The sequence below is a fragment of the Mobula hypostoma genome, chromosome 1, assembly GCF_963921235.1.
Source record: "Mobula hypostoma chromosome 1, sMobHyp1.1, whole genome shotgun sequence".
Taxonomy (NCBI): Eukaryota; Metazoa; Chordata; class Chondrichthyes; order Myliobatiformes; family Myliobatidae; genus Mobula; species Mobula hypostoma.
Genome location: NC_086097.1, coordinates 3,882,493 through 3,904,451, shown reverse-complemented (window position 1 = coordinate 3,904,451; position 21,959 = coordinate 3,882,493). Strand labels below are relative to the sequence as shown.

At 42.8% G+C, this 21,959-nt stretch overlaps 1 protein-coding gene across 2 annotated transcripts in view; it reads right to left on the bottom strand.

Annotated features, from left to right (window-relative positions):
• Positions 1–256: 256 nt before the first annotated feature.
• Positions 257–21,959, bottom strand: part of si:ch1073-416d2.4 (coiled-coil domain-containing protein 42 homolog) — a 101,253-nt gene continuing 79,550 nt past the window's right edge. The window contains exons 7-9 of one of the 2 annotated variants that reach the window (XM_063056453.1): positions 16,509–16,619; positions 4,251–4,367; positions 257–892 (exon numbers count right to left, since the gene is read on the bottom strand). In XM_063056453.1, the coding sequence (XP_062912523.1) occupies positions 704–892; positions 4,251–4,367; positions 16,509–16,619 (417 nt within the window). In that variant the 3' untranslated portion in view covers positions 257–703. The remainder of the gene's footprint in view (positions 893–4,250; positions 4,368–16,508; positions 16,620–21,959) is intronic. The other variant, XM_063056542.1, reaches the window with a different exon arrangement.

Below are 21,959 nucleotides of genomic sequence, written 5' to 3'. Positions count from 1 at the left end.
CTTTGCCAATTACTTCTCCCCTAACATTAACAGGTATTTATTTATTTATTTATCAATCCCGCCCCCACAACTCTGGTTAACCCTAACCTAATCAAAGACTCAAACTACATTTATTATCATCGAAGTATGTATGTAGTTTATGGCCCAGAAATTCATCTTCCCCGCAGACACTCACAAACAAGGAAGAACCATGGAACCAATCTGGTCAAAGAAAAACATCAAACCTGCCCCCCCCCCTCCCCTCCCCGTGCAAAAACATTATGCAAACAGCAGCATAAAAAAAGAGTAAAAACACAGAAGATAAAACACAAAGGTCATAGTTCAGTCCAGTTCAGTTCACAGGACAATCTACAATGACCAGTGAACCTACCTGGTATGTAACACACATCAAAGTTGCTGGTGAACGCAGCAGGCCAGGCAGCACCTCTAGGAAGAGGTACAGTCAACGTTTCGGGCTGAGACCCTTCGTCAGGACTAACCTGGTATGTCCTTGTACTGTGGGAGGAGACCAGTGCACCTGGGGAAAACCACACACTCCAAAGGGAGGACGTACAAACTCCTTACAGACAGTCCGGATTAACTCTGGAATGCCCCAAACCGTAATAGCATCATGCTACCCGCTACACTACTATAGATTAATAGTCTCTGTAGATCAGTGGTAAATATCAGATTTTCTTTTGAAACAAACATTAAGCATTGGAATTTAATGACTTTTTAAATTCTTATGTTGGGCTACCATTTTAGTAGAATTTGCGAGAGACGTATTGGTCTGTTGTTTTGCATTATTAGTTACTCCTGGTTTATTCTGAATTTGGTCTGAGGTACTACTGATTGTTGTTGAATCCATGTGTAATGCCATTTGGGTAATCGTTTTCTTTTCCACGATGAATTCCTGTAATACAAGCAGAGGACACAAATCAGCTCTAAGATATTATTATAAGGATACCTGGTAACATTTCTGTGGGATTGATTATTTCAGATCACGGAGCACCTGGATTGTGTAGTGACTAGCACAATGCTACTACAGCTCAGAACGTCAACTCCTACCATCTCTAAGGAGTTTGTACGTCCTCGCCATTGAATGCATGGATTTCCACTGGCTGCTCCAGCTTCCTCCCACAGTCCAAAAACGTACCAGTTAGTAGGGTAATTGGCCACTGTAAATTGTCCCGTGATTAGGCTAGTCTTAAATCAGGATTGCTGGCGGTGTGGCTCAGAGGACCGTAAGTGCCTGTTTCATGCTGTAGCTCTAAATTTAAAAAAAATGCACAACCCACTTTTGTAAAACTCAATATTACATTCCCAAATATTTTCTGGGAGTTTTTATAAGGAACTTACAGGCCCTGAGCTCCAATGCTTTACTTTGAGTATGAGGTGCCCGAAGTTGCGTATCCCTACCACCCCTCCCACAATCTCTTTGACCCGCTAGCATCAGGAAGGAAGTAAAAGAACATCAGGACCGAGGACTGTCTTCCCTCAGGCTGTGAGACTAGTGCATCCTCTGCCACCACTGAGGTCAGAGAGCTGTTTATTGTACAGTTTACTGTTTACCTCTGCTGCCCACTACATACATGTTGAATTATATTTTATTAACTTATTTATGGTAATACTTTGTCTTATGTGCTGTGTATGACGTATGTATTGTAGGTGCACTGTGGTCCGGAGGAACGTTATTTTGATTGGTTGTATATATGTACAGTCAGATGACAATAAACTTGAACTTGAATTTGAATGTGCTTTGTTATTTAGAATGAGTATTTCTGTGAATATTCATATCTCTTACTCAGTAGGATTTAGTGATAAATTTGATATACATTACACTTACCAAATAGGTTCGAGCTGCCCGGTAGGAAAACCACGACAGATGGTAACTGATTTAAAGTTAGAAAGGCATCCGTTAGTCTTGCGAGGCCATGGATCTGTGCCTGGAAAGTCTTCACTCTCCAGGGCGCAGGCCTGGCCAAGGTTGTATGGAAGACCGGCAGTTGCCCATGCTGCAAGTCTCCCCTCTCCATGACACCAGTGTTGTCCAAGGGAAGGGCATTAGGACCCATACAGCTTGGCACCAGTGTCATCGCAGAGCAATGTGTGATTAAGTGCCTTGCTCAAGGACACAACACGTTCCCTCGGCTGGGGCTCAAACTCATGACCTTCAGGTAGCTAGTCCAATGCCTTAACCACTTGGCCACGAGCCCACTGTTAAAGTTAACTATCTTCCTAAACATACGTATTCCTTTACTAGTTAATATTTAACAGCACATGTCTATGACCTTTAATGAGCTCTGTTCCACAAAAAGTGGTAGCACATTAGGAAAAGTTAACAAAAGACTTAAAGGGATGGTTTTTAAGAATATGTGGTAAAGTTTTTTGACAACACCATTACTGTTGGCTGAATCAGAAGTGATGAGCAATCAGCATATCGGAGGGAGATTGAAAATCTGGTTGAGTGGAGCCATAACAAGCCCTCACTCACAATCAGCAAAGCCAAAGAGCTGATTATTGACTACAGGAGGGGGAAACTGAAGGTCCTTGACCTGGTCCTTATTAAGGGATCAGAGGTGGAGAGAGTCAGCAACTTTAAGTTCCTCAGTGTTATCACTTCAGAAGACCTTTCCTGGGATGAGCTCATAAGTGTCATTACAAAGAAGGCATGGCAGTGCCTGTATCTACTTTCTTAGAAGTTTGTATGGATTTGGCATGGCATCTAAAATGTTAATAAACTTCTATAGATGTGGAGAGTATATTGACTGGCTGCATCACAGCCTGGTATGGAAACACCAATGCCCTTGAATGGAGAATCCTACACAAAATTAGTGGATTCAGGCCAGTCCATCATGGGCAAAGTCCTTCCTAACATCGTGCATATCTACATGGAGTAATATCACAGGAAAGCAGCATCCATCATCTGGGACCCCCACCACCTTCTCACTGCTGCCATCAGGAAGAAGGTACAGGAGTCTCAGGACTCACACCATCAGGTTCAGGAACAGTTATTACCCCTCAACCAACAGACTCTTGAATAAAGGGGATAGCTTCAGTCAATTTCACTCACCCCAACACTGAACTAAGATGACTGTCATAGTGGGGTGAATTAGAGTACGGACAGAAGGGCCTTGGATAAGCAAGTTGCAAGCTGAAAAGTTCAAGGTTCAAAGTCAATAAAATTGAGAGAGTACAGGAGGTTTACTAAAATGTTGCCTGGGTTTCATCTCCTAAGTTACAGAGAAAGGTTGAACAAGTTAGGTCTTTGGAGCGTAGAAGGTTGAGGGGAGACTTGATAGAGGTGTTTAAAATTATGAGGGGGATTGATAGAGTTGACGTGGTTAGATTTTTTCCATTGAGAGTGGGGAAGATTCAAACAAGAGGGCATGGGTTGAGAATTAGAGGACAAAAATTTAGGGGTAACATGAGGGGGAACTTCATTACTCAGAGAGTGGTAGCTGTGTGGAACGAGCTTCCAGCAGAAGTGGTTGAGGCAGGTTCGATGTTGTCATTTAAAGTTAAATTGGATTGATATATGGACAGGAAAGGTATGGAGGGTTATGGGTTGAGTGCAGGTCAGTGGGAATAGGATAGGGTAAGAGTTCGGCATGGACTAGAAGGGCCGAGATGGCCTGTTTCCGTGTGGTAATTGTTATATGGTTATATGGTTAAATTTATTATCAAAAAACATATATATCACCATATACTACCCTGAGATTCATTTTCTCATGGGCATTTACAGTAAGTAGAAAGAAACAGAATAGAATCAATGAAAATCCACACAAAATAGAGATGAACAAACAGCCAGTGTGCAAAAGACAACAAACTGCAAATGACAAAAGAGAAGAAAATAATGATAATAATACATAAATAAGCAATAAATATCAAGAAGACGAGTTGTAGAGTCCTTAAAAGTGAGTCCATAGGTTGTGAAGTCAATTCAGTGAAGTGGGGTGAGTGAAGATGAGTGAAGTTATCCCCTCTGTTCAAGAGCCTGATGGTTGAGGGGTAATAATTGTTCCTGAACCTGGGGGTGTGATTCCTGAGGTTCCTGTATCTTCTTCCTGACGCCAGCAGAGAGGTGAGCATTCAAACTATGGAGCAATTTCCCGAAAGGAAGACTAGTTACTCATTGGAAATGACAAGGCTAGAAATAAGAGAGACAGGAACATCAAAACTAGATGAGTTGAATTCCAAATGGTGATGGCTGACAATGCACAGGGAGAAGAAACAACGTTTATATAGAATAAAAAGTTAAATGTTCTGACCTTTACCATGTTCAGTTTTGTCAGAATAATCATTTCCTCCAATATCCCATAATGCCTGAAATAGCACTGATCTGCCAGATTGTTAATAGCCAATAGGAGAGCGCCAACCTCTTCACTCTAAGAAACAAAAGCACATTTTGAAAACAACCATTAATGGCAGATGAACATGAAAAGTATTTTGCGTCATTTTTCACTGTGGAAGACACTAGCCATTTGCCAGAAATTCAAGGGTGTCAGGGGGTAGAAGTGCATGTGGTCGCCATTACTAAGGATTTCGCATTTGGGCAGCTGAAAAGACTGAAAACAGATAAGTCACTTGGACTAGATGGACGACACCCCTGGGTTCTGAAAGAGGTAGCTGAAGAGATTGTGGAGGCATGAGTAATGATCTTTCAAGAATCACGAGATTCTAGCATGGTTCCAGAAGACAGAACCTCACTTTTTTCTTTAATATACAGCATTTCTGTTTTTTTGCATGTTTTTAAAACCTATTCAATATACCTATACCGCAACTGATTTATCTACTATTATTATTTTAATTTTATCTTTTTTTTTCTCTTCTATATTATGTATTGCATTGAACTGTTGCTGCTAAGCTAACAAATTTCACGTCACAAGCCAGTGATAATAAACCTGATTCTGATTCTGCGACTAGAAAATTGCATATGTCACTCCACTCTTTAAGAAGGGAGGATGGCAGAAGAAAGGAATTTATAGGCCAGTTAGCCTGTCTTCAGTACTTGGAAAAATGTTGGAATCCATTATTAAGGAGGAGGTTCCGGAGTACTTGGAGACACATGATAAAATAGGCCAAGGGCAGCATGGTTTCCTTAAGGGGAAATCTTACCTGACAAATCCATAAGACCATAACACAAAGGAGCAGAAGTCGCCATTCGGCCCATCGAGTCTGCGCCGTCATTTTATCATGAGCTGATCCATTCTCCCATTTAGTCCCACTCCCCCTGCCTTCTCACCATAACCTTTGATGCCCTGGCTACTCAGATACCTATCAATCTCTGCCTTAAATACACCCAATGACTTGGCCTCCACTGCTGCCCGTGCAACAAATTCCATAGATTCACCACCCTCTGACGAAAATAATTTCTTCGCATTTCTGTTCTGAATGGGCGCCCTTCAATCCTTAAGTCATGCCCTCCCGTACTAGACTCCCCCATCATGGGAAACAACTTTGCCACATCCACTCTGTCCATGCCTTTCAACATTCGAAATGTTTCTATGAGGTCTCCCCTCATTCTTCTAAACTCCAAGGAATACAGTCCAAGAGCAGACAAACGTTCCTCATATGTTAACCCTCTCATTCCCAGAATCATTCTAGTGAATCTTCTCTGCACCCTCTCCAACGTCAGCACAGAGTCCGGCCCTGTAGCTCAGAAGGGTAGGGAAAGGAAGAGGAGGGCAGTTGTGATAGGGGACTCGATAGTAAGGGGGTCAGATAGGCGATTCTGTGGACGCAGTCCAGAGACCCGGATGGTAGTTTGCCTCCCTGATGCCAGGGTCCGGGATATTTCTGATCGTGTCCAAGATATCCTGAAGTGGGAGGGTGAGGAGCCAGAGGTCGTGGTACATATAGGTACCAATGACATAGGTAGGAAAAGGGAAGAGGTCCTGAAAGGAGAATATAGGGAGCTAGGAAGGGAGTTGAGAAAAAGGACCGCAAAGGTAGTAATCTCGGGATTACTGCCTGTGCCACGCGACAGCGAGAGTAGGAATGCGATGAGGTGGAGGATAAATGCGTGGCTGAGGGATTTGAGCAGAAGGTAGGGATTCAAGTTTTTGGATCATTGGGACCTCTTTTGGCACAGGCGTGACCTGTACAAAAAGGACGGGTTACACTTGAATCCTAGGGGGACCAATATCCTGGCAGGGAGATTAGCGAGGGCTACTGAGGTGACTTTAAACTAGAATGGTTGGGGGGTGGGAATCAAATTAAAGAGGCTAGGTGAGAGGAGGTTAGTTCACAACAGGGGGATGGGAACCAGTGCAGAGAGACAGAGGGGTGTAAAGTGAGGGTAGAAGCAAAAAGTACAAAGGAGAAAAGTAAAAGTGGCAGGCCGACAAATCCAGGGCAAGCATTAAAAAGGGCCACTTTTCAACATAATTGTATAAGGGCTAAGAGAGTTGTAAAAGAGAGCCTGAAGGCTTTGTGTGTCAATGCCAGGAGCATTCGTAACAAGGTGGATGAATTGAAAGTGCAGATTGTTATTAATGATTATGATGTAGTTGGGATCACAGAGACATGGCTCCAGGGTGACCAAGGATGGGAGCTCAATGTTCAGGGATATTCAATATTCAAGAGGGATAGACATGAAAGAAAAGGAGGTGGGGTGGCGTTGCTGGTTAAAGAGGAGATTAACGCAATAGAAAGGAAGGACATAAGCCGGGAAGATGTGGAATCGATATGGGTAGAGCTGCATAACACTAAGGGGCAGAAAACGCTGGTGGGAGTTGTGTACAGGCCACCTAACAGTAGTAGTGAGGTCGGGGATGGTATTAAACAGGTAATTAGAAATGTGTGCAATAAAGGAACAGCAGTTATAATGGGTGACTTCAATCTACATGTAGATTGGGTGAACCAAATTGGTAAAGGTGCTGAGGAAGAGGATTTCTTGGAATGTATGCAGGATGGTTTTTTGAACCAACATGTCGAGGAACCAACTAGAGAGCAGGCTATTCTAGACTGGGTTTTGAGCAATGAGGAAGGGTTAATTAGCAATCTTGTCGTGAGAGGCCCCTTGGGTAAGAGTGACCATAATATGGTGGAATTCTTCATTAAGATGGAGAGTGACATAGTTAATTCAGAAACAAAGGTTCTGAACTTAAAGAGGGGTAACTTTGAAGGTATGAGACGTGAATTAGCTAAGATAGACTGGCAAATGACACTTAAAGGATTGACGGTGGATATGCAATGGCAAGCATTTAAAGATGGCATGGATGAACTACAACAATTGTTCATCCCAGTTTGGCAAAAGAATAAATCAAGGAAGGTAGTGCACCCGTGGCTGACAAGAGAAATTAGGGATAGTATCACTTCCAAAGAAGAAGCATACAAATTAGCCAGAAAAAGTGGCTCACCTGAGGACTGGGAGAAATTCAGAGTTCAGCAGAGGAGGACAAAGGGCTTAATTAGGAAAGGGAAAAAAGATTATGAGAGAAAACTGGCAGGGAACATAAAAACTGACTGTAAAAGCTTTTATAGATATGTTAAAAGGAAAAGACTGGTAAAGACAAATGTAGGTTCCCCTACAGACAGAAACAGGTGAATTGATTATGGGGAGCAAGGACATGGCAGACCAATTGAATAATTACTTTGCTTCTGTCTTCACTAAGGAGGACATAAATAATCTTCCAGAAATAGTAGGGGACAGAGGGTCCAGTGAGATGGAGGAATTGAGCGAAATACATGTTAGTAGGGAAGTGGTGTTAGGTAAATTGAAGGGATTAAAGGCAGATAAATCCCCAGGGCCAGATGGTCTGCATCCCAGAGTGCTTAAGGAAGTAGCCCAAGAAACAGTGGATGCATTAGTGATAATTTTTCAAAACTCGTTAGATTCTGGACTAGTTCCTGAGGATTGGAGGGTGGCTAATGTAACCCCACTTTTTAAAAAAGGAGTGAGAGAGAAACCGGGGAATTATAGACTGGTTAGCCTAACGTCGGTGGTGGGGAAACTGCTGGAGTCAGTTATCAAAGATGTGATAACAGCACATTTGGAAAGCGGTGAAATCATCGGACAAAGTCAGCATGGATTTGTGAAAGGAAAATCATGTCTGACGAATCTCAGAATTTTTTGAGGATGTAACTAGTAGAGTGGATAGGGGAGAACCAGTGGATGTGGTATATTTGGATTTTCAAAAGGCTTTTGACAAGGTCCCACACAGGAGATTAGTGTGCAAACTTAAAGCAAACGGTATTGGGGGTAAGGTATTGGTGTGGGTGGAGAATTGGTTAGCAGACAGGAAGCAAAGAGTGGGAATAAACGGGACCTTTTCAGAATGGCAGGCGGTGACTAGTGGGGTACCGCAAGGCTCAGTGCTGGGACCCCAGTTGTTTACAATATATATTAATGACTTGGATGAGGGAATTAAATGCAGCATCTCCAAGTTTGCGGATGACACGAAGCTGGGCGGCAGTGTTAGCTGTGAGGTGGATGCTCAGAGGATGCAGGGTGACTTGGATAGGTTGGGTGAGTGGGCAAATTCATGGCAGATGCAATTTAATGTGGATAAATGTGAAGTTATCCACTTTGGTGGCAAAAATAGGAAAACAGATTATTATCTGAATGGTGACCGATTAGGAAAAGGGGAGGTGCAACGAGACCTGGGTGTCATTATACACCAGTCATTGAAAGTGGGCATGCAGGTACAGCAGGCGGTGAAAAAGGCGAATGGTATGCTGGCATTTATAGCAAGAGGATTCGAGTACAGGAGCAGGGAGGTACTACTGCAGTTGTACAAGGCCTTGGTGAGACCACACCTGGAGTATTGTGTGCAGTTTTGGTCCCCTAATCTGAGGAAAGACATCCTTTCCATAGAGGGAGTACAAAGAAGGTTCACCAGATTGATTCCTGGGATGGCAGGTCTTTCATATGAAGAAAGACTGGATGAACTGGGCTTGTACTCGTTGGAATTTAGAAGATTGAGGGGGGATCTGATTGAAACGTATAAGATCCTAAAGGGATTGGACAGGCTAGATGCGGGAAGATTGTTCCCGATGTTGGGGAGGTCTAGAACGAGGGGTCACAGTTTGAGGATAGAGGGGAAGCCTTTTAGGACCGAGGTTAGGAAAAACTTCTTCACACAGAGAGTGGTGAATCTGTGGAATTCTCTGCCACAGCAAACTGTTGAGGCCAGTTCATTAGCTATGTTTAAAAGGAAGTTAGATATGGCCCTTGTGGCTACAGGGGTCACGGGGTATGGAGGGAAGGCTGGGTTCTGAGTTGGATGATCAGCCATGATCATAATAAATGGCGGTGCAGGCTCGAAGGGCCGAATGGCCTACTCCTGCACCTATTTTCTATGTTTCTATGTTTTAGGACTGAGATTAGGAAAAACTTCTTCACACAGAGAGTGGTGAATCTGTGGAATTCTCTGCCACAGGAAACAGTTGAGGCCAGTTCATTGGCTATATTTAAGAGCGAGTTAGATATGGCCCTTGTGGCTAGGGGGATCAGAGGGTATGGAGGGAAGGCTGGTGCAGGGTTTTGAGTTGGATGATTAGCCATGATCATAATAAATGGTGGTGCAGGCTCGAAGGGCCGAATGGCCTACTCCTGCACCTATTTTCTATGTTTTCTATGTTTTCATGCTTTCTTAAATAAGGAGACCAAAGCTGCCCACAGTACTCCAAGTGAGGTCTCACCAGCACCTTATAGAGCCTCAACATCACATCCCTCTATTGAAATTCTTTGAGGAAATAACAGGATAGACAAATGAGAATCAATGGATGTTGTGTACTTGGATTTCCAGAAGGCCTCTGACGAAGTGCTACAGATTAGGCTGTTTACCAAGATAAGGGCCCATGGTTTTACAGGAAAGATCCCAGCAGGGATAGAAGATTGGCTAATTGGCAGGAGGCAAAGAGTGGGAATAAACAGGGCCCATTCTGGTTGGCTGCTGGTGACAGGTAGCGTCCCACAGGGTTTGATATTAGGACTGCTTCTTTTCACATTATATGTCAATGATTTGGATGACAGAATTGATGGTGGCCAGACTTACAGACAATATGAAAATAGGTGAAGGGGCAGGTAGTTTTGGGGAAGCAGGAGTCTAGACAATGGCAGATGGAGTACAGTGTCGGGAAGTGTATGGTCATGCACTTTTGTAGAAGGAATAAAGATTTAGACCATTTTTGAAATGGGGAGAAAATTCAAATATCAGAGGTGCAAAGGGTTTTGAAAGTCCTTGTGCAAATCACTCTAAAGCTTAACTTGCAGGTTGAGTCTGTGGTAAGGAAGGCAAAAGCAATGTTAGCATTCATTTTGAGAGGATTGGAATATAAGAGCAAGATGTGATGCTGAGGCTTTATAAGGCATTGCTCAGACCGCACTTAAGAGTATTGGGTCCCTTATCTGAGAAAGATTTGCTGGCATTGGAGAGGTCCAGAGGAGATTCTCAAGAATGATTCCGGGCAAGAAAGGTTTAGCATATGAGGAACAATGGATAGTTTTCAGCCTGTACTCACTGGAGTTTAGAAGAATGAAAAGGGATGTCATTGAAACCTATCGAATATTGAGCACCCTTGATAGAGTGGATATGAAGAGGATTTTTCCAATATGGGTGAGTCTAGGACAAAAGGGCAAAGCCTCAGAATAGAGGGACACTCATTTAGAATAGAGATAAGGAAGAGTTTCTTTAGCCAGAGGGAGGATAACCTGTGGAATTCAATGTCACAGATGGCTGCGGACGCCAAGTCACTGGGTATATTTAAAGCGGAATTTGATAGGTTCTTGATTAGTCAGAGCATGTAAAGTTATAGGGAGAGGGTAGGAGAATGGGGTTGAGAGGGATAATAAGTTAGCTGTGATGATATGGTGGAGCAGACTCAATGGGCCAAATGGCCTAATTATGGTCCTATGTCTAATGGTTAATGGCCAATAGTTACAGCAGCTATGAAGGGTAGAAATGCAGGTATGCCCATTAGCTACTAGATCGACTGTTGTTTCCTTACATTCTACGTTCATCAGGTCCAGTCTGAAAATCCAGGCTCAGGGCTGGTATGTTGGCCTCCTCTTCTGCCACGATGAGGCCACTCTCAATTTGGAGGAGCAACACCTCATTCTGTCTAGGTAGCCTCCAACCTGATGGCACGAACACCAATTTCTCCAACTTCCAGTGTTTTCTTTCTCCTCCCCCCTTCCCTCTTCTTCAGTTCCCCACTCTGGCCCCCTCCTTCTTACCTCTTCTCCTCACCTGCCTATCATTCCCCGCCTCCTCTTCTCCAAGTGTCCCTCCTCCTTCCCTTTCTCCCATGGTCCTGCCTTCTCCAGCCCTTAACCTTCTCCACCTATCTCCTCTCTGTTTCTGACTTCACCTTCCCTCCCCCATCCGACTGGTTTCACCTATCACATTCAAGCTTTCCCTCCTCCCCCCCCATCTTGTTATTCTAGATTCTTCCCTCCCCCCTTCATTTCCAGTCCTGATGAAGAGTTTCAGCCCAAAACATCGACTGTGTATTCTCCAATTCAGTGTTGATATTTCACATACCAGCATCCTGTACATCAATCAATCACAGATCATTTGCATAAATGTTGCCAATACATTTTAACAGGTGGAAATTGTAAGCAAAATCCTCCTGTAATATCTGATGTGCTCTGGATGAATATCTCTCTCTACAGGGATTGTCTGAGCTACTGGCTATTTCCAGCATTTTCTACTTTTTTTTAAACAATCTCTGCCCTGATTTTGTCGAATCCACTTCTATGGCTGTCATACTATAGTACACATTCACAATCACTAGCATGCCCAAAGAGATTACAGAGTACAAACTCAAATAATAAAACCCATTCAGACAGAAGGAAACAGGAAAGCAGTTTAAAAAAAACAATGTAAGAAGAGAGGATGGAGAGATGGGTAACAGGCAGAATTAGGGAAGGAAATTAAAGAGGCCTTCATAAATCAGTATATTGAGTAGAGGAGGTGGGATGTTATGTTGAAGTTATACAAGATATTATTGAGGCCTAATTTAGAGTATTCTGTGCAGTTTTGGTCACCTACCTACAGGAAAGATGTAAATAAGGTTGAAAGAGTACTGAGAAAATTTACAAGGATTTTGTCAGTACTAGGGGACATGAGTTATAAGGAAAGATTGAATAGATTAGGACTTTATTCCTTGGAACGTAGAAAACTGAGGAGAGATTTGATAGAAGTATACAAAATTATGAGGGGTATAGACAGAGTAAATGCAAGCAAGTTTTTTTTCCATTGAGGTTGGGTGGGACTACAACTAGGGGTTATGGGTTAAGGGTGAAAAGTGTGAAGCTTAAGGGGGACATGAGGGGGAACCTCTTCACTCAGAAGGTAGTGAGAGGGTGGAATAAAAGCCAGCACATTTGGAAAGCGGAGAAATGATCGGACAAAGTCAGCATGGATTTGTGAAAGGAAAATCATGTGTGACAAATCTCATAGAATTTTTTGAGGATGTAACTAGTAGAGTGGATAGGGGAGAACCAGTGGATGTGGTATATTTGGATTTTCAAAAGGCTTTTGACAAGGTCCCACACAGGAGATTAGTGTGCAAACTTAAAGCACACGGTATTGGGGGTAAGGTATTGGTGTGGCTGGAGAATTGGTTAGCAGACAGGAAGCAAAGAGTGGGAATAAACGGGACCTTTTCAGAATGGCAGGCGGTGACTAGTGGGGTACCGCAAGGCTCAGTGCTGGGACCCCAGTTGTTTACAATATATATTAATGCCTTGGATGAGGGAATTAAATGCAGCATCTCCAAGTTTGCGGATAACACGAAGCTGGGTGGCAGTGTTAGCAGTGAGGAGGATGCTAAGAGGATGCAGGGTGACTTGGATAGGTTGGGTGAGTGGGCAAACTCATGGCAGATGCAATTTAATGTGGATAAATGTGAGGTTATCCACTTTGGTGGCAAAAATAGGAAAACAGATTATTATCTGAATGGTGGCCGATTAGGAAAAGGGGAGGTGCAACGAGACCTGGGTGTCATTATACACCAGTCATTGAAAGTGGGCATGCAGGTACAGCAGGCGGTGAAAAAGGCGAATGGTATGCTGGCATTTATAGCGAGAGGATTCGAGTACAGGAGCAGGGAGGTACTACTGCAGTTGTACAAGGCCTTGGTGAGACCACACCTGGAGTATTGTGTGCAGTTTTGGTCCCCTAATCTGAGGAAAGACATCTTTGCCATAGAGGGAGTACAAAGAAGGTTCACCAGATTGATTCCTGGGATGGCAGGACTTTCATATGAAGAAAGACTGGATGAACTGGGCTTGTACTCGTTGGAATTTAGAAGATTGAGGGGGGATCTGATTGAAACATAGAAACATAGAAACATAGAAAATAGGTGCAGGAGTAGGCCATTCGGCCCTTCGAGCCTGCACCGCCATTTATTATGATCATGGCTGATCATCCAACTCAGAACCCAGCCTTCCCTCCATACCCCCTGACCCCTGTAGCCACAAGGGCCATATCTAACTTCCTTTTAAACATAGCTAATGAACTGGCCTCAACAGTTTGCTGTGGCAGAGAATTCCACAGATTCACCACTCTCTGTGTGAAGAAGTTTTTCCTAACCTCGGTCCTAAAAGGCTTCCCCTCTATCCTCAAACTGTGACCCCTCGTTCTAGACCTCCCCAACATCGGGAACAATCTTCCTGCATCTAGCCTGTCCAATCCCTTTAGGATCTTATACGTTTCAATCAGATCCCCCCTCAATCTTCTAAATTCCAACGAGTACAAGCCCAGTTCATCCAGTCTTTCTTCATATGAAAGACCTGCCATCCCAGGAATCAATCTGGTGAACCTTCTTTGTACTCCCTCTATGGCAAAGATGTCTTTCCTCAGATTAGGGGACCAAAACTGCACACAATACTCCAGGTGTGGTCTCACCAAGGCCTTGTACAACTGCAGTAGTACCTCCCTGCTCCTGTACTCGAATCCTCTCGCTATAAATGCCAGCATACCGTTCGCCTTTTTCACCGCCTGCTGTACCTGCATGCCCACTTTCAATGACTGGTGTATAATGACACCCAGGTCTCGTTGCACCTCCCCTTTTCCTAATCGGCCACCATTCAGATAATAATCTGTTTTCCTATTTTTGCCACCAAAGTGGATAACTTCACATTTATCCACATTAAATTGCATCTGCCATGAGTTTGCCCACTCACCCAACCTATCCAAGTCACCCTGCATCCTCTTAGCATCCTCCTCACTGCTAACACTGCCACCCAGCTTCGTGTCATCCGCAAACTTGGAGATGCTGCATTTAATTCCCTCATCCAAGTCATTAATATATATTGTAAACAACTGGGGTCCCAGCACTGAGCCTTGCGGTACCCCACTAGTCACCGCCTGCCATTCTGAAAAGGTCCCGTTTATTCCCACTCTTTGCTTCCTGTCTGCTAACCAATTCTCCACCCACACCAATACCTTACCCCCAATACCTATAAACGTATAAGATCCTAAAGGGATTGGACAGGCTAGATGCAGGAAGATTGTTCCCGATGTTGGGGAAGTCCAGAACGAGGGGTCACAGTTTGGGGATAGAGGGGAAGCCTTTTAGGACCGAGATTAGGAAAAACTTCTTCACACAGAGAGTGGTGAATCTGTGGAATTCTCTGCCACAGCAAACTGTTGAGGCCAGTTCATTGGCTATATTTAAGAGGGAGTTAGATATGGCCCTTGTGGCTACGGGGATCAGGGGGTATGGAGGGAGGGCTGGGGCGGGGTTCTGAGTTGGATGATCAGCCATGATCATAATAAATGGCGGTGCAGGCTCGAAGGGCCGAATGGCCTACTCCTGCACCTATTTTCTATGTTTCTATGTTTCTATAAGCGGTCCATGTGGTCAGTTCTAATATTTAAGAGAAGTGCGTGCTTCTGTGCTATACTTCTCTGTGACTCTAGGCAATTCTATTGACTGTCAGTAATGCTGTGGAGGTTAACACAGTGTGCATTCCCTTTCACAGTAATCTTCGCATAAACTGATGTATACTCTATGCATAAATTGGGTTTACAAATTAAACAAAAAGTCAGGAAGTTAATTGTAGTTTTATAAAATCTAGTTAGGCCCCATCTGGAATACTACATATAGTTCTGGTCGCCCCATTATAGGAAGGATGTTGAGGCTTTGGAGAGGGTGCAGAAGATGCAGAAGGATGTTGCCTGGATTACAGGGCATGTGCTATAATGAGAGGCTGGACAAACTTGGGTTGTTTTCCTTGGGATGGTGCAGACTGAGGGGAGATTCGATAGAGGCTTATAAAATTAGAGTAGACAGACAGTATCTTTTTCCCCAGGGTGGAAATGTCTAATACCAGAAGGCATGTATTTAAGGTGAGAGGGGTAAGTTCAAAGGAGATGTGAGGAGCAAGATTTTTTACACAGAGGGTGTTGGGTGTCTGGAATGAGCTGCCTGGGGTGGTGGCAGATACATTAGGGAGTTTTAAGAAATGTTTAGATTCAGTAGACACATGAATGTGAGGGAAATGGAAGGATATGGCCTTTGTGTAGTTTAGTTGGCAATTTGATGACTAATTTATTTGGTCTGGCACAACATTGTGATCTTAAGGGCCTGTACTAGTCTATGACCTAGCTGATGTAAATACTCTGTGCATAAATTAGATTTGAAAACACCAGACAACAAATGCTTTCAAAAGTATTGCTTCTTCAGAATTTTTTCTGTTTATGGTAGACTGCTTGAAGCTGAACACAAATATAATTTCAGACTACTTGTATGACATAGGAATTTGGAGAAACAAGAAATTTACTTTTATTGAATATAATGTGTTTAATTGCATAATGGTGCTGATGCTTTGCAATAGTTCAACAAAGCTAAAAATGTTCTGTTGATGATTTTCATTTGTACTCAGTGTCTGAGGTTTCTTGCTTAAGTGTCCAACAATAATGAGCCAGTATTGATGAATTCCAGTTGCCCTGATACCGTTTCTCCATGACCTTTCACCATGCTCGTCACTGACAGAACCAAGATTTGCAAGAAAAAGTCTAAATGGGAATGCAGAAAATTAATCATTAGTGATATGTTGCACTTCATGGTTTTGTTTGCTTGAAGCAGCTTGTCAACCAGCGACATATAGTTTGGTGCTCTGTACTTGCCAAGAAATTTTTCAACAACATCCTTGAATCCCTTCCATGTGATTTTCTCTAGTCCCTCTAAGACTTCTTCAAATTGCTTGTCAGTGATGAACTGTTTGATTTGTGGACCAACAAAAATGCCTTCCTTAATCTTGGCATCAATTACTCTGACTTGGATTATGAATTGATATAACCATCAGGTGATTTCTAAAAACGGTGCATGATAGGGAAATTTCATGGCAATTTTCATGATCAGCAGTCCAAAGTTTATAAGATATACAGAAAAGTATTCAGGAAGAAAAATCTTTGTTGTCTAGTGAAATTATATAATAAGATGTAACTATATCTTTTATAAATGACACTAATATGTTATAATTACCAACTGAGTTTATGGCATTACTGAAAAGTAAATCCATCTTGATCATTTTAAAAAAAATCCTCCTTAATCATTTTACAAGTTACCTGGTGGATGAAGTTGCCTCTGTGCAGATTTAATATCTGCTCCATCCGTTTGTTCTTCTCCTTTTTGGCATCATATTCCATTTGGAGTTGTGAAAGCTGGCTAGTCATCATCTGTTTGGAAACAAAGACCCAAAAAAGGAATCAATTCTGAAGGAAAAGAAGTGAATTGTCCCTGAAACATATAGGGACAAGCATTTCTGCAAATGCTGGAAATCCAGAGCAACACCGACAAAATGCTGGAAGAACCCAGCAGGTCAGGCAGCATCTGTGGAAATGAATAAACAGTCAACGTTTCCAGCTGAGACTCTTCATCAGGACTGGAAAGGAAGGGGGAAGGAGCCAGAATAAAAAGGCAGGGTGTGGGGGAGGAGGACAAGCTAGAAGGTGATAGGTGAAACCTGGAGAGTGAGAAAGTTAAAGAGCTAGAGCAGAAGGAATCTGATAGGAGAGGAGAGTGGACCATGGGAAAAAGGAAAGGAGAAAGGGACCCAGAGTGTAACGGGCAAGAGAAGAGGTAAGAGGCCAGAGAGGGGAAATGAGGAAGAGGGAGGGGTGTGGGGAAAGAAATGACTGGAAGTTGGAAAAATCGATGTTGGAGGCTACCTGGACAGAATATGAGACATTGTCCCTCCAACCTGACAGTGGCCTCATCAAGGCAGAAGCAGAGACCATGGACTGACATGTCAGAAGAGGAGTGGGGATTGGAATTGAAATAGTTGGCCACTGGGATATTCCACTTTTTGTACACCTGCTCCAGTCCTGAAGAAGGGTCTGGGCCTGAAAACTCAAGTTTACTACTTTCCATTGATACTTCCTGAGCTGCTGAGTTCCTCCAGCATTTTGTGTGTGTTACTCTACATACGATAGGAAACTTTGTCACATGGTGTGAGCAGAATTATCTGCAGCTTAATGTGAAAAAGACTAAGGAGCTGGTGGTAGACCTGAGGAGAGCTAAGGTACCGGTGACCCCTGTTTCCATCCAGGGGGTCAGTGTGGACATGGTGGAGGATTACAAATATCTGGGGATACGAATTGACAATAAACTGGACTGGTCAAAGAACACTGAGGCTGTCTACAAGAAGGGTCAGAGCCGTCTCTATTTCCTGAGGAGACTGAAGTCCTTTAACATCTGTCGGACGATACTGAGGATGTTCTACGAGTCTGTAGTGGCCAGTGCTATCATATTTGCTGTTGTGTGCTGGGGCAGCAGGCTGAGGGTAGCAGACACCAACAGAATCAACAAAATCATTCGTAAGGCCAGTGATGTTGTGGGGATGGAACTGGACTCTTTCACGGTGGTGTCTGAAAAGAGGATGCTGTCTAAGTTGCATGCCATCTTGGACAATGTCTCTCATCCACTACATAATGTACTGGTTGGGCACAGGAGTACATTCAGCCAGAGATTCATTCCATCGAGATGCAACACAGAGTGTCATAGGAAGTCATTCCTGCCTGTGGCCATCAAACTTTACAACTCCTTCCTTGGAGGGTCAGACACCCTGAGCCAATAGGCTGGTCCTGGACTTATTGCATAATTTACTGGCGTAATTTACATATTACTATTTAACTATTTAAGGTTCTATTACTATTTGTTATTTATGGTGCAACTGTAACGAAAGCCAATTTCCCCCTGGGATCAATAAAGTATGACTATGACTATGACTATGACTATAGTATAAGACAGATGGTTGATAGTCCTCAGCAATGTACCAGAAACTGAGGTTGTAATATCTGTCGAACCAAGGGACACAGCCAGCTTTCAAACCAGAAAAATATAGCATTCCTGCTCTCTGTGCTAGTTCATTCATTCAATCATGAATGACACAACGTTCATAACATGACTTTCGCAGAAATGCACGCAAATATTGACACGGCTGAGCTGTATTTGCAGTTCAGAAGCAGGCCATGTTACTCAACGAGACTTTGCCTTAACTGTGTGGTGGTGTCCATGTCGTCCTCCTCCCACTTTCCCACTTTATCCAGGCCTTTCAGTGGAGTTTCCAACTCCGCCATTGTACTTGTCCTAGTCTCCTTCTTGATTCAGGACAGCCATTCTTCCGAACTGTAGCATACTCAACTGTCCTGCTGTCCCTACTACAGAAGGAGTATAGTAATATTGGGGAAGGTATAGAAAATTTAGTAAAATAATCGTTATTAGAACTAGGGTTCCTTAAGGTTACCATAGCCAGAAGTGGTAGTGGGATTAAGCTCCCACTACCTATTAAATGCTCATAATGACATGCGTCTCAAATAGCCACTGAAAAGCAGGTCCAACACCTGGCTTTCACATGTGGGCTAGCAATTATACCTGCCAAAACCATAAGACCATAAGACACAGAAGCAGAATTAGGCTATTTGGTCCATTGATTCAATCATGCTGATCCTTTTTCCCCTCCTCAGCCCCACTCCCTGTCCTTCTCCCCTAACCTGTGATGTCATGTCCAATCAAGCTCTGCCTTAAATACAGACAATGACCTTACCTGCACAGCAAATTCCACAAATTCACCACCCTCTGGCTAAAGAAGTTTTACTCTATCTCTGTTTTAAATGGAAGCCCCTCTATCCTGAGGCTGTGCCCTCTTGTCCTAAATCCCCCACCATGGGAAACATCCTTTCCACATCTGCTCTGTCTAGGCCTTTCAACATTCAAAAGGATTCCATAAGATCCCTCCTCATACTTCTAAATTCCAGCAAGAATGGGCCAAGAGCCGTCGAATGTTCTTCATATGAAAACCCTTTCATTCCCGGAATTATCCTTGTTAATCCCCTCTGAAAGCAATTTCCAACATTGCATTTCATTTGCTTCTCTATTGCCCATTCTCCTAATCTATCTAAGTCCTTTTGCAGCCTACCTATTTTCTCAACACTACTTTCCCGTCCAACAATCTTTGTATCATCTGCAAATTTGGCAACAAAGCCATCAATTCATCATCTAAATCATTGATACACAGCATAAAAAGAAGTAGTCCCAACACCAACCCCTGTGGAACACCACTAGTCACTGGCAGCCAATCAGAAAAGGATCCCTTTATTCCCACTCACTGCCTCCTACCAATCAGCCAATGCTCTTAACTTGGTAAGCAGCCTCATGTGTGGTACCTCATCAAAGGCCTCTGAAAATCCAAATATACAACATCTACTGCATCTCCTTTATCTATTCTATTTGTAATCTCCTCAAAGATTTCCAGGTTTGTCAGGCAAGATTTTCCCTTAAGGAAATCATGCTGACTTTGTATGTCTTGTCATGTGTCACCAAGTACTCCATTACCTCATCCTGAGGTCATGCTAATTGGTCTATAACTTTCTGCTGCCTTTCCCCTTTCTTAAAGAGTAGTGTGACATTTGTAATTTTCCAATTCTCTGGTCACCATGCCAGAGTCCAATGATTTTTGAAAGATCATTACCAATGCCTCTCCAATCTCTACCGCTACCTCCTTCAGAACCCTAGGGTGCAGTTCATCTAATCAGAGTGACTTATGTACCTTTAGGTCTTTTGGCTTTTTGAGCACCTTCTCCTTTGTATAGTAACTGCACTCCCTTCTCTTTCCTAACACCCTTCATCACCTAGCACAGTGTTCGTGTCTTCCACAGTGAAGACTGATGCACAATACTCATTTAGTTCATCTGCATCCACTGTTATTATTCTCTGACCTCATTTTCAAGTTGTCCTTTATCCACTCTCATCTCTCTTTTATTTTTTATATACTTGAAATGCTTTTAGTATCCACCTTGATATTGTTTACTAGCTTACTTTCATATTTCACCTGTTACCCCCAATGATTCTTCTAGCTGCTTTTTGTTTTTATAAACTTCCCAATCCTCTGTCTTACCATTAATTCTTGCTTTGTTGTATGCCCTCTCTTTTGCTTTTACATTAGCTTTGACTGCTCGCATCAGGCAATTACTGCTTTGTAATTTGAGTATTTCATTGTTTTTGGAATACATCTATCCTGTACCTTCCTCATTTTCCCCAGAAACTCAACTCATCACTGCTTTGGTGACATCCCTGCCAGCATCTTCTTCCAATTTACTTCGGCCAACTCCTCTCTCATACCACTGTAATTTCCTTTACTCCACTGAAATACTGCTACATCAGATTTTATTTTCTCTCTATCAAATTTCAAGTTGAACTCAATTGTATTGTGATCAGAAGATGTTGGTGAGGCTTAATTTGGAGAATTGTTTACAGTTCTGGTCACCTATCTACAGGAAAGATGTAAACAAGGTTGAAAGAGTACAGAGAAAGTTTACAAGGATGTTGCCAGGTCTGGAGGACCTGATTTACAAGGAAAGATTGAATAGGTTAGGACTTTAATCCTTGGAATGTAGAAGATTGAGAGAATTTGTTCGAGGTATACAAAATTAAGAGGGATATAGATAGGGTAAATGCAAGTAGGCTTTTTCCACTGAGGTTGTTTGGGACAACAAGTAGAGGTCATAGGTTAAGGGCGAGAGGTGAAAAGGCTATAGGGAACATAATGGGAAACTTCTTCAGTCAGCTGGTGCTGAGAGTGTGGAACGAGCTGCCAGTGTAAATGGTGCATGTGAGCACGAATTCAGCACATAAGAGAAGTTTGGATAGGTACATGGATGGCCGGGGTTTGGAGGGCTGTGGCTCAGGTGCATGTCAATGGCAGTAAACAGATCAAATGGTTCGGCATGGACTAGATGGGCCAAATGGTCTGATTCAGTGCTGTACACATCTATGACTTCTTCCCTTTATACTTGTGTATGGGAAATGATGTTAAACAATATTGAATCTTGAATCTTTAAGTTGTTGTTCTATTACTTTGAATCTTAACCCTATCAAATTTCAAGTTGAATTCAATCATATTGTGAACTCTATCTCCGAACGGTTCCTTTACCTTAAGCTCCCTAATCACCTCTGGTTCATTACATAACACCCAATCCAATATAGCTGATCCCCTAGTAGGCTTAATGGTAAACTGCTCCAAAAAGTCATCTTCTAGGCATTCAATAAACTCATTCTCTTGAGATCCAGTTCCAACATAATTTTCCCAATGTACCTGCAATTTAAAATCTCACATGGCTATCATAACATTGCCTCTTTGACACAGCTTTTCTATTTCCCATTGTAATCTGTAGTCCACATCCTAGTTACTCTCTGGAGGCCTGTATATAACTGCCATCAGAGTCCCTTTACCCTCGCAGTTTCTTAACAACATCTTCTTCAAAGTTTCTTCAACATCTTTCAATCCTATGTCACATCTTTCTACTGATTCGATGCCATTCATTACCAGCAGAGCCACACCACCCCCTCTGCCTACCTTCCTATCCCTCTGATATAACATGTAACCTTGGACATTCAGCTCCCAACTACAACCATCCTTCAGCCATGATTCAGTGATGGCCACAACATCATACCTGAAAATCTGTAATGGTGCAACAAGATTATCCACCTTATTTCTTATACTCCTTGCATTGAGAAAT